Below are 12,996 nucleotides of genomic sequence, written 5' to 3'. Positions count from 1 at the left end.
TATCCTTTTTTTTTCTTCCCTTAACTTGATATTTTTTCACGGGAATACGCGAAAGGACGATAATGTGCCCTGTGAGAGAGTGTCAGTCGATGCACAGGACAAATCATTCTTTTCTCTTTTCGAGTTTATTTTTGTTTCTCTCTCTTTTTTGATAATATATATTTTGATTATATTTTTCCTTTTCTTCATATTTATCTTTATAATGTTTTTTCCAATTTTTTGTTTTTTTTTTCGTCTAATAATAACGTAAGCATACGTTATCGGTAAAACATGTAATTATTTAACGAAAAAGGTTTCTTATGTTTCATCGGTGTTTTTCTCTTTTTTTTTTTTTTTTTTTACAGAATATCCTTCGTGTATTTGTTTGTACAGTATCGCGTTACGAAAAGGAATAAACATTGGAATGTAATGTCGAATATGATTTAAACAAATTACACGAGATTAAATACTGGAAACTTTTATAAGTTATTACTCACTGATCTTTTTTTTGTAAATAAAAAATCAAAAAATATACCGCATAATACGTTCTAACTTATTGTGACATTATACTTTTTATGCGAATGCACTGACCTATCCTGTCGGGTCAAATTACGCATTATTTTTTGAATGCAACCGAAACAGAGTATGTTATATTTTTAATACAACGAAACAAAACGTATAATAAAATAATGTTTTTTTTTTTTTTTTTTTTTTTTTTGCGTGAAAATTATTTGACAGGTCACATCGTATATGAACTATCAACTCAGCAAGTGTTCTGATTCATTTAAAAAGAATTACATTTAATTAAAGCATATATCTTAAAATTGAATACAATAATAATAATAATAATATATATATAAAATAAATATAATTATTAAATCTTACATTATTTTGAATGTAATATTAAATACATAAAATCGATAATATTTAATATGACGATCGTAAAAAACGTGTTTCTAAAACATTTAAAACAAGTAAATTGTACATTTTTTAATACTAATATATCACCTTTAAAAAAATCGAAATGTTACATTAGTAATGCAACTCAAGGCAACGAAACGAAATGAAACGAACCGAATTTAATCGTTCAAAGTCAAAAATATTCTAACTAATCAAACTTAAAGAAAGAAAAAAAAGGGGTTGGGGTGGGTGGGGTGGTGGTGCAGGAAGAAAACAGAAACTAAGTAAGACGTTTTTCTTTCCTATCTCATTGATTTATCTATCTCACACTTTCTTTTCCTATTTCTCGAAAAATAGCAAATACAAGTCGAATGAATTTTAAAACGAAAAAAGGTTGGTCGGCGGGTCCATCAAACGACGACATTCATTTTATCGCGGCAAAAGAATCATCCTGTCCGCAGTGTGTGGTAAGGAATACGTAAAACTAAAAGAAAAATCATATATATATATATATATATATTTGTGTGTGTATCTTGGCAAACGGAATGTAAGATCACGATTTTGCGAAATTTATGCTCACCCGTCTGTCAAGTAGTCCACCACGTACGTTTACGTAAGCATTTTATATATATATGTATTTACATACTTTGCATGAGAAAAAGATTCACCATTGTGACGGAAGTAAGAAAGAAAAAATAAAATAAAGAAGAAAATTGGGGCCGATCTACAACACAAATAAAACGAATACAAAATGTAATTAGTTGAAATATCTTATTCCAACCGCAATCCTATGCACTTCTGTCAAAAAATCAAAATTAACACGTTGCATTATTCGATATTACAATTTTGTAAACAATGCTAAACATAAGTTTGTTTCTATTCGATAAAAGAAACAAAATTATTGAATGCAATCCTGTATATAAAAATTGGATTAATAGTTTATCGAGAGACACGTTAACTTCGTTTGACAATATTTATTAATTACTAATTTATATTTTATCAGATTTTAATAATAATAATAATAATAATAATATATTTCATAAGAGTATCGTTTTATTTAAAAAAAAAAAAATGATAAAGTAAATGAAAAATATAAGAATATATACAATGTGTATCATTAATAAATGAACGACAGTGGTCAAATCTTTGTATAGTTTAATGGTACTAGAAAAACAATATTTTCTTTATTTAAAAAAACAACAAAAATCTTACCTGTCAAGACTCATGAGGACTAACGTGTAGACGCTAGCATAAGCGGTTACGATGATAAGATATTGGACAATCTTACACCAAACATTACCAAACGGCCAATAAGGTAGAACAAAATCTGTAGCCGTGAATGGTATGCAAAATATGACGAAAAGTAAATCGGCCACTGCTAGATTGATGATTAATATATTCGTGGTTGATCTCATTCCTGGATTAGCAGCCACGACGATGACTACCAATGTGTTTCCAATCAATCCGAGAATACCGATCATGCCAAAAAAAACCGGCACGATTACGCTGACTATTTTTTCGATGAGATCACGATCGTAACCAATATCATTTTCATATGTATCGCAAGTTGGATCATTGTTTCTTAATGTGCCATTGCATATGCTGCTAGAATTCGATTGTTCCGTTAAATTTTCTATTACGATATCCCATATGCTTTCCATCTTGATTAGAAATATTTTTTAATTTTTAGTTTTCTGTTTTTTTGTTTTGTTTTCTGCACTTTTGGTCAAAGAATCAACGTGCGTGTGTGTATGTGTATTTTGCGAATTATACGATTTTCATTAGGTTTCTCGCGAATTTTTGCGCGACACGTGTAATTCTCATCGTTTTCTAGTATTTTTCATTTCTTTTTTTTCTCACGATGGCCCCCTGGATAGATTATCTGAAAAAAATACATAATTTCGTTTAATTTTCTGTACAATTCGAAACAATTATCACGAATTTGTTTTCTCTCTTTATACAAAAGATTATTATTTCATATTGTGATCTTTTAATACGATAACAGTGATATCTTGCATTTACAATTGGATAAAATACATGTTTTTCTTTCAAATGATCTGATTAATCAGTTTGTTTTTAATAATTACTTTCGTACTTTGACTTTTCTTCTTTTTTTTTTTTTAATTTTAAATGCAAAAACGTAATATAAAAAGACTAACGTTTGGAAATATATATTACGTTTATTTTGTTTATATATTTGCACATAATATTATTTATTTTCGTACTGTAGCAATAACATTTATCTCCTCCCTTCCAGAATTAGAAATTATATATATCGTAAAATGATTTAATATCGATTTAGTCTTCTCGTGTCGCCAAAGCTCCTTAGAATTTGGAATTACGTCAAAAGGAGAAGCTTCATTAAAAATATTCATGAAGAAGGGTTCTCACATCTCAAAAGAAGAAGAGTGTGTTTTTACAGTGGAAAGAAAGAGTGGTTGGGGGCGGGGCCGGGGGTGAGGGGCTGCCATTGAAACTTATTTATCTTCGTACTTCTTATTTATCGAGGAGAAATCATGGGAATTTTTCTTTCAGCGTGAGAAAATGATTGAAACGATCGATTGAAAGTTACAACACAACGATATTTTCGAACGAAATAAATATATGTCATTGATTATCGTTAATAATGAAATGCATTTTTATGATGATATCAACATCATATTCGAAATTAATTTTGTGAAGGGTTTGATCACATATATAAAATAATAATACAATTTCGCACACGCACACACAAATCGTAATTCGATTAATTCGATTTAGAATTTATTCTTTCTTTTTTTTTTTTTTTAAGAATTTATTTTATTTATAATTAATTCGATTAATTACGAAATTTATTTCTAAACGTTTATTTCGTTATTCATGTTTACAAATTTATTTTATTCAATTTAAATTAATGAAATACATAATTATATATAAAATTAATTAATTAAAATATCTACGTGTAATATCTTTGTAATGATAAACTTATTCAATTTAAACGTTAAGTATCACAAATTATACGAATATAATTCAACGTTATTGAACAAATTTGTAAATTAGATTCTAACAGTAATAGTATAATATATATAATTTTGAGGGACAATTTTAAAACTGTAATCGCGAGCAATCGAACGAATAACAATGGAATATGAATAGGAAAATTGCAGGAAATTGATTGAGCTCGTTTGATTTTACGCGACCCCCCCAATCATCGGATTAAATTAACTAAAATTGTCAACCATTCTTCAGTTTCATTTGACTATACACACATACCTATAAACTTTATACACATTGAAATTACCTTTGAATGATTCTATGGTTATTAAAATCGGTCATAAAAAAATAAATATGTTAATGGGTGTCTAGGTTTTCTTTTTAAAAAGAATGCTTTAAAATTTCTCGCTTTTATTTTCTTTTAATTCGTCGATTTGTTCACTGACCACATATTAATAATAAAAAAACAAATAAAAAATATACAAAAAAAAAATCGATTGACAGTTAATATAATATAAATAATATAAATAAAAAGATATGATAAATTAATGCAATCCAAAACAAGCATTGGAATAGTTTACGATAATTTCTTCACTCTTTTTTTTTGGTTTTTTGTTTTTTATTATTCTTCACGATGTGTTTTATTCTCATACGATTTCCCCATTATGTTATCTTACGAACAATAAATAACACGTTAGAATAATAAAGAACGGAACGAGATTGATCAGTGTGTTGTAATGGGGGAAAAAAAAATCTCATATAATAACGAGCGTATCGATCTTATATCAAAATGAGAATGTGCAAATATGAACGGAGAAAGTCATTTTTCTTTCTTTTTTTTCTCTTTTTTTTTATCGTAATAATATCTTCAACGCGCATACATACATATATCTATGAAAGAGTAAGAGAGAAAAAAGAGACACGTGCAACTGAAGAAAAATTAATTATAATATTCACGGAGAGTTAAAAAAAAAAAATGTCATCTTTTTAACCCTAACGTTAAAACATGAAGAAATTTCACGGTAAATTGAAAATAGTAGTAATCAGTAATGGCAAACGTATATAATCGACGGATCTAAAATTTGTATCGAATACGTGAAAGATTAAAAAGAAGATAAATAATCGATAATACTTTTAACATACTTCGTATATAATATTCAAATAAATATTTTTCATCGTTGAAATGTACGAGTACTGATAGAATTCATTTATTGGCTAAAAATATTTGTTTAAACAAAAATATATATATATATAATTATTAAATTTGCACGAGATGCTTGAACAATAAATGGACGCATTTTTGTTCGAAAAAAAGATGTAAGAAAAAAAAAAAGAAAAGCTTGTTTCACTTTGACAACGTAAAATACGTAGGTATATTAAATATTGAATGCAATAAATTATAATTTTTCTATAGTTTTCACATGAATTCAAAAATTGAAGAAACAAATGATCTTAACGTTGTTAAACATTAGAAAAAAAAAACAAAAAAAAGAAAAAAGATAAGAAAGAAAAAGTATCGCACATTATTTTATCGCGATTATAAAATGATCGATACGTAGAGAGACATTAACGGAAGTAAAATAGATCGACCTTCGTTTTCCGGTATAATAATCGTACTGAGCTGAAATCTCATTTTCTTCCATTGATAAAACCAGAAAAAAAAAGAATCTCCGTCATTATCGTCATTCGTTCGATGCTTTTTACATGTTGTGTATAATAATATTACCGAGAGAAAAAAAAAATGTCCACCTAACTTTTGTTCATCCTACTATTATCGATCGATTTTACTTTAACGTCAATAAAAATTCTATAGCAAGTTTTCTTATAAACATATTATATATATAATGTTACTATTTTATTATATATTATATAGAATATATATATATTATATATATAATGAATATATTTATATTCATTTTTTTTTTTATTTCAATATCTAATCTTTTTTATGAAAAATTATTCTACATTTTTTCATAGATTTACATTAGTTCAATTCTGACGAAGATTAAATGAAATAGAATAATTTTGTCCAACTTTTATTCGTTTCACGCATACTAATTTACATAACTCCATCTGTTTTGTATTTAAAATGCATAATTTTTATTTTGTTTCGTTTTAAAATATTTTAGGTGGCTATTTTAAAAGTTTCGAAAAAAGATAAAGAATAAGCATTTTGAATAATTAATATTCAAACACGGATTAAACTAATAGTCCCGAAAGATAACACATATACGTATAACAAGAGAACAACAAAATCATCGATACTTATACAAATGTGTCGAATAAATTTTTGTTCGATGTCAATTTAAACGAAAAAAAAAAAAACAAAACAATATAAAAAAGTTAAAAACGACGAAAATCATTAGAAATAATTTAGCGATCATTTAAATAAATGATAGAAACGTGTCAATGTATAGCAAAAGTTTTGATAGAAGAACAAAGAGACGTATAATGATTTAGAAGTCCTATCGATCATATTACAAAGGGAAAACCCCAGTAATTCGCATAAATGAATTAATGGTTAAAGGTTTCCTCTCTATTCTTACATCTAAAATTTATAACGTGGTCAAAAGATTTATCACAAAATAATAAACGTTTATCTCCGATATATATACAATATATATTTGTATACATGTTATCTTTTAAAATTGATCCGCATTTTGGTTTGACTATTTTTCTTTCCTTTTTTCGTATATTTTTTCTTTTTTTAATATTTTTGCTTACACTTTCGATTAATCAATACCTGTTTTGATTAGTTATATTGAAAAGAAATACTCGATGAAAAGATATATTTTTATTGTTAATACTTTCAAACTTTTTGTAATTCGATTGTGAAAAAAAAGTAATGGAAAGAAACATAAAGTAATCGAAAGGAAAGAAATGATAATAAAACGGTCATAGATATTCTAATTGATAATCCTTTCATTTTTTTTTACAAAATTTCTTTTATGGTAGTACTAAAAAGAACGAACTTGCAAAATGTCGTAAAAAATTAACACTAATCTTAATTTATTATAACCGACAATGTTCAACTTTCTTCTTTTATTTTTTTCATGATTAAGTAATTATTTTTCAATACGTATTATCCATGAACGATAAATAACATTATTTATTCTTCTCATTAAAAGAAATTCAACAATAATCGTGTCACGAATTATGTTAGATTTCTAACAACTCTATAGAAATGAAATATAATAATAAAATTAAAAAAAGGGGGTTGGATTTGCTTTTTTCAAGCACCTATTCAAATTTGCGCATAATTGGGCCTACAATTATCTACCAATGGGATTGTTTTCACGTGCATACGTACCTTTTTAATATCAGCGACGACGTGATCCCAAAAAATACAAATAAAAAATAACAATAGACAGAAGAAGGGTAAAGTAAGGTGAAGTAGGATTGAGAAGAAGTCGAAATAAAATTTAATTTTCTAGTTTCTTGTCTATTCTTTCTTCCTGGCAGTCACATAACCTCTTAAAGATCACGTGACAGACACTCTTGATCGAGGATTGGTCTCACAAATGAAATTACTTCCGGTAAACTGGTTTCTTTTTCTTCTTTTTCTTTTTCTTTCTTGTTGCTTCTTCCTTTTCTTTTTCTTCTTTTCAATTGGATGTCTGTTTTCTTCGACCCCGTCGATAAAACGTTAGACTACGAAGGACCCGAAAATGAATTAATCGACGATGGTCATTGAAGAATAAATCTAATCGAATATCCAAACGCATGACTCGCCGAAAGATCGACGAACCGATTGAAATTCACCATTTAATAATAATAATAATAATGCAAACGTTCTAACTGCCTTGATCATTAGATCCTTTCGATCCTTTCTCACGAACATTTTACGATTTTTTTACAAATTGTCCACTCCAATATTAAATTGATAAACACTAATTTTAAATAGACGTACATTATTTCCATTTATTATTATTTATTATTGTTGTTGTTGTTGTTGTTATTTTCCATTTACGATTATTGTTAATAATATTAAAAGCTTTAATATTAGAAAACGAGGTTGAATGTTCAATTTGCGATTATTAATTATTTTTTTTCTTTAATTACACACTTTCTTCCACGGTAACAAAAAAATAAAAGAAACAAACAAACTTTATTGTAGAATGATTTAAAAAAAAAAAAAAATGTTAAACGCGAAATCGTCGAACTATTATGATATTCTCATTTTGATTTATAAAATTGTACCAAAAATATTTTTCGTAACACTTAAAAAATCACGATATTATCGTATCGTTGTTTAATATAAAATATATATTAATAAAAAAAATAAAATATTCGTAAAAGATGCGTGCTTTAAATTTAAAAAAATTTTTTTTCTTTTTTCTTTTTTAGAACTTATCTAAAACACCGTTCCTTCTTTTCGATCCTATCTTCGTCGGGATCAGGATCATTGTCATGTAACAACCACCGACCACGCTCGTTCGAAGGACATTTTGTACTGACGGCTTTTGCCAAATCGTAACAGAAGTGCACCACCACGAAGCATCTACGAGAACATTTCTAGAGGGTGTTCAGAATCAAGGAAACAACGCGACGACGACTCTGTATACGATAAACGTCGTCCCTACCGAACTACCACGAGAAATTATCCCGCAGATTCCCTCGATCCAGAAAACGAAATCGATTTTGGTAATACAAAATTATCCATGGTGTGGCATGCATCATCTAGTTGTTTGATTATCTTCGTCGATTATTATATGAAGAAAAAATCGTTCTCTGCATTACCGACTATAGAATTTGTTCTTTTCTACATTACCGACTGATTTCATTTTTATTTTATATAATTTTCAAATTTTAATATACGATGAGATATATCGATATCATTGAAATTAATGATATTTATTTATAAGTTTCCAACGTTGACCGTTTATTATGAATAGCGTTAGCAATTTTTGATACATATAAAACGTGACTAATTCAAAAATTCTTACAAACAAAACATCGATCTTTTTATCGCGATAACATATGTCATTATTTATAGAATTTATCGTAAGGTATTATGGATTGGTAGAATAAAGTACAAATCGGGAGATAATAATTAACTGAAAAAAGAACATTTTGTAATTGGAATAACTAGAGGAACAAAAAAACATCGTATTTCCGGTAAATAAAAAATGAGTATTATTTTTTTTAAAATGAAACATTAACATTTGTGCATTAATACTTTAATAGAAAGGTTACAAATAATTTGATAATACTTTTGTTATTTCGATTGCATTACATTATAATAATTAATGTTTTTTATACGTAATATTTTATTATTTATCTTATTCAAATGTTTAATAATTAAATAATAACTCATATTGATAACTACTATAATATAATATATATATAATATTACTATAATATTATATACATATATTAATATATATTATATTATATAATACCGGTCATTAGCTGACATTATTTTTGTTAATCTTTACAATAATATTATATAAGATTACAAAAATAATTTCTCTAAACAATACTTTCTTTTTATTACACTTTTTTTATCTTTTTTTTTTTTTATATACACACAGTTGTCCTATTTTGCAAATTTACAAAATGTAAATTATCCTAACACGATTAATTCTATTTATAACGTAACAAACAGATAGTATTTATTTGTTATACAATACTATGTTTCCCTTTAGTTAATTATTTCATATAAAATTTAATCTCTATTTAACAAATGTATTATAAAAATGCGAAGCTACGCATTTGTATCTTTTGAGTTTATTATCGTCAATGTCCTGATAAAAACTTTCTATATTTTCTACGTCTTCCAAAGTTAATTTATCCATATCTAATATATTATTCTCATCTGCAAGTATAACGTGAATTAACCAGAATCCAGTTAACAAACCGTATAAACTAAATCTTTTCAATTCCGATTTGAACCAATCTATATTTAAATTTTTACGATGTTCCTCGTTAACGCCATTTTCTTCGAGATATCGCGAAAAATGACGATGATAGTGTTCCACCAATTTATCATAATCATTCTCGATGTGGCACGATCTTACACTGGTATAAACGAAATAATGAAAATCCGTGGCAACCGATGAGTGTCTAACAATTTGATAATCAACGAACTTCAAATCCGATACTTTGCCGTTCTTATCGTATTTATATAAAATATTATTCATCCATGGGTCCCCATGACAAATACAAAAGTATTTTTCCTTTGGTAAATTGAACAACTTTGACAAAATATTGTAGCATTGATGTTTCAATGATTTCAAATATTCTATGACTTTTTTAATATTTTCCGATGGATTCTTTATCGATTCTAAGTTATAGACACCGCTATTCATACTACTCTCAACAGTACTGCCAATCACAGAGACAGAATCGATCGTAAAAATAATTTCCTTCAGAGGACTTGTCAATTTATCGAAATTTTCCGGATCCTTCAATTTTATCGACAAAGATTTTGCGTGCCATTTGGCTAAATTCTGAAATGATAAAAAAAACTATTACGAAAATTGTATATCATTTTTATATTCGTATCTTTTTTTTATAACTGCACTATTATATTATCAATGACTTTGGAAAAGAAACCAAGTAAACAAATAACAACCTCGTTATTAGAATTGTTTCTTTACTATACATGAAAGTACAATTTTTAATGTATAATAATTTGTTATAAAATGAACAACGAAATATTATATAAGAGGCTAACTTTGTTCTCTCTTACTATTATTAGATTTCTCATTAATTCTTCGCGTGTGTGATATGTTTTTTTTTCTTTCTTTTTTTTTAAATAATATATTCACGATATTGATAATAAATCATAGGAAACAAATAAAAAGTGTTGATTTTCTAACGAAAAATAGCTGCCAACGTACTAGCCGTATTTCATAAGCTTTTATCCCGAATGTAATAATAATAACGTCTCGGCCCAAAAATATTCACGTCTCGTACACCAAACTACCAACACTCTTTCAGGTCAGAGAACACATAAATAACTATTATATATAAATTTTCCAGATAACTCGTTTATAGGAACATAAGTGAGAAAAACAAATGTAAATATCTTATCTAAGCGATTATTAACCTTGTAAGGTATTTGCAATTGTACGCATCCTTCATACGTAATATACTCGGTATTATATATTATCTTTTACGAAACGATACTAACTTATCTATATATATATATACATGTGTATAGTTGTGATACAGATTTAAACTTACGTAAGAGATTTATCGATGATAAACAAAAATTTATAGAAAAAAGAAAAAAAAAAGAAAGATAGGAATAAAAATGATCAACAAGGAGAAGAATAAATACCTGAATGGTGAACAAACTGTGTTCCAAATCAAGATGATTTTGTCTTTTACAATTGATATATCCTTTTTCGGATAAATCCTCCATAATAATTTCGGCCTTGTCTAATAAAACGGAACGTGGTCCAAAATCACCAATAATAGGTAATATCTTTTCATAAATGTATCCCTCGATTAAATATAATGCTTCCGTATTGATCATTTGCGATACTGCGCGTGTATACGGAAGTACTTTAGTCATAAATTTTTTTTTATAAGCTACACAGCAAAGAAAAGAAAAGAAAAAAGGACAAAGTCAATATTATTAATAATAATAATAAACAATGTATAATAATTTGTGTATTAATAATAATAAACAAAAATGTACAATTAATACAAAATGTATTAATAATAATAAACAATGTATAATAATTATTAATAAAAAATAAATAAAAGATACTAACGACTACCGTCACCGAATTTACCGGAGACCAAAGTTCTGATCATAATCGACGTATAATTGTCTCCCTTATTAGATCCCGCTTCATTATTTGCCTCCTCAATGACAAGCCCATTGTCATTTTCAAACTTCCTTAACAACGTTTGCCACTTTTTTGTATCTGTATCTATAAAATAGAAAAAAAAAAAAGAAAGTAAAAATAAAATGAAAAAAAGATTAAACGAACGAAAAATAAAAGGAACTATAAAATAAAATAAAATAAAATAAAATAAAATAAAAGAGAAATACACAATTTTCGAGCATACTTATTTCTAATATAATTTATAAATAAACGAACTAACACACAACGCAAACAAATAAATAATATTAATCGTTTTAATATCGAAATAAAAAGAAATTAAAAAGTTAAAAAAAAGAGAAAAAAAAAGACCAAATAAAATAAAGAAGAATAAATAAATGATAAATGAATTATTATTGTAGAATAATATCCAAGAGGTTCACACGTGTTATCATTGAATCTCATTCGCTCGTACCTGACATAGATTTCTGCTCCATTTTTGATCGTAACCGCACTAGACCTAGGCCGATAGCAAACTATTTGCTTGATAGCAAGCGCTGCCATAATAATGCATTAGGATGCTTCGACGTAGCGCCTGAGATAAGTGCAGGTATTACGGAAAGATATACAGACTTCTCGCATTTCGATTATGTTCTTTTTTCTCTTTCTTCCTTTCACACACATACACGTAATCATTCCTATCTCTCTTTCTCCCCCCTCCCTTCACACACATACACACTAATTCTCTCTCTCACATACACACATTAAATACATACACACGTAATAAATAAAGAAAAAATAAATATTAAAGAAAAAATGATATTGATTCGAACACTATTATCGTCTTAGTATTGCACTATTAACATATTATAACGATTACCTTTCCCATTCGTGCAACAAATTACCATGTTTGGTTATTACTTTGCTATTATCGGTATTTAATATTTATTGCTATATACTAGCATATAAAGTTTGATATCCAAAAGAAACAAAAAAAAAAAGAAAAAAAAAAAAAAATTCTTTGTTAGGAGTATTTAACAAGGTCAAGAGCTAATAAATCGACTGACGTTGCAACAATCTGATGTCTCGTTTCTGTGTTTAATTCTATATTTTCTATCTCTCTTATTCTTGTTTGTCTAGTAATATCATTTCTAGCGTGTAACGCTACGTCATCGCTTCACCTTGAACGAATAGGCTAATACATTGGAACTTGGCAATTGAAATATTCCGGTCGATTGATGGATGGATTATATTTTTTTTTTTAAATATTATACTTACGTTTTCTTTGTGTGTTTGTTTTCTTTTTGTACTTTTATTTTGTTAATTTTTTTTAATTAACGTAATTAACGATATAAATATAACT

General features: G+C 27.0%; 2 protein-coding genes across 5 annotated transcripts in view; both read right to left on the bottom strand.

Annotated features, from left to right (window-relative positions):
* LOC106791049 (allatostatin-A receptor-like) overlaps positions 1-8,673 on the bottom strand; it is a 32,223-nt gene extending 23,550 nt beyond the window's left edge. For all 3 annotated transcript variants that reach the window (XM_014756400.1, XM_014756402.1, XM_014756401.1), the window contains exons 1-2: positions 7,163-8,673; positions 2,092-2,761 (exon numbers count right to left, since the gene is read on the bottom strand). In XM_014756400.1, the coding sequence (XP_014611886.1) occupies positions 2,092-2,540 (449 nt within the window). In that variant the 5' untranslated portion in view covers positions 2,541-2,761; positions 7,163-8,673. The remainder of the gene's footprint in view (positions 1-2,091; positions 2,762-7,162) is intronic.
* A 702-nt stretch (positions 8,674-9,375) lies between these two features.
* Positions 9,376-12,596, bottom strand: LOC106791051. Of its 2 annotated transcripts, XM_014756406.1 has the most exons (5): positions 12,514-12,596; positions 12,109-12,228; positions 11,580-11,741; positions 11,141-11,394; positions 9,376-10,304 (listed from the first exon to the last, which is right to left on the bottom strand). In XM_014756406.1, the coding sequence occupies exons 2-5, from the start codon at positions 12,128-12,130 to the stop codon at positions 9,528-9,530; spliced, it is 1,215 nt and encodes a 404-aa protein (XP_014611892.1). In that variant the 5' UTR covers positions 12,131-12,228; positions 12,514-12,596; the 3' UTR covers positions 9,376-9,527. The 2 variants fall into 2 exon arrangements, with proteins under 2 accessions (XP_014611892.1, XP_014611891.1); XM_014756405.1 differs by lacking the exon at positions 12,514-12,596 and having other exon boundaries at positions 12,109-12,294.
* Positions 12,597-12,996: the final 400 nt, after the last annotated feature.

Source organism: Polistes canadensis, unplaced genomic scaffold (assembly GCF_001313835.1).
Source record: "Polistes canadensis isolate GaletaPanama2010 unplaced genomic scaffold, ASM131383v1 scaffold_281, whole genome shotgun sequence".
Taxonomy (NCBI): domain Eukaryota; kingdom Metazoa; phylum Arthropoda; class Insecta; order Hymenoptera; family Vespidae; genus Polistes; species Polistes canadensis.
The sequence above is the reverse complement of the archived record's forward strand: the minus strand, read 5'-3'. Positions and strand labels throughout refer to the sequence as shown.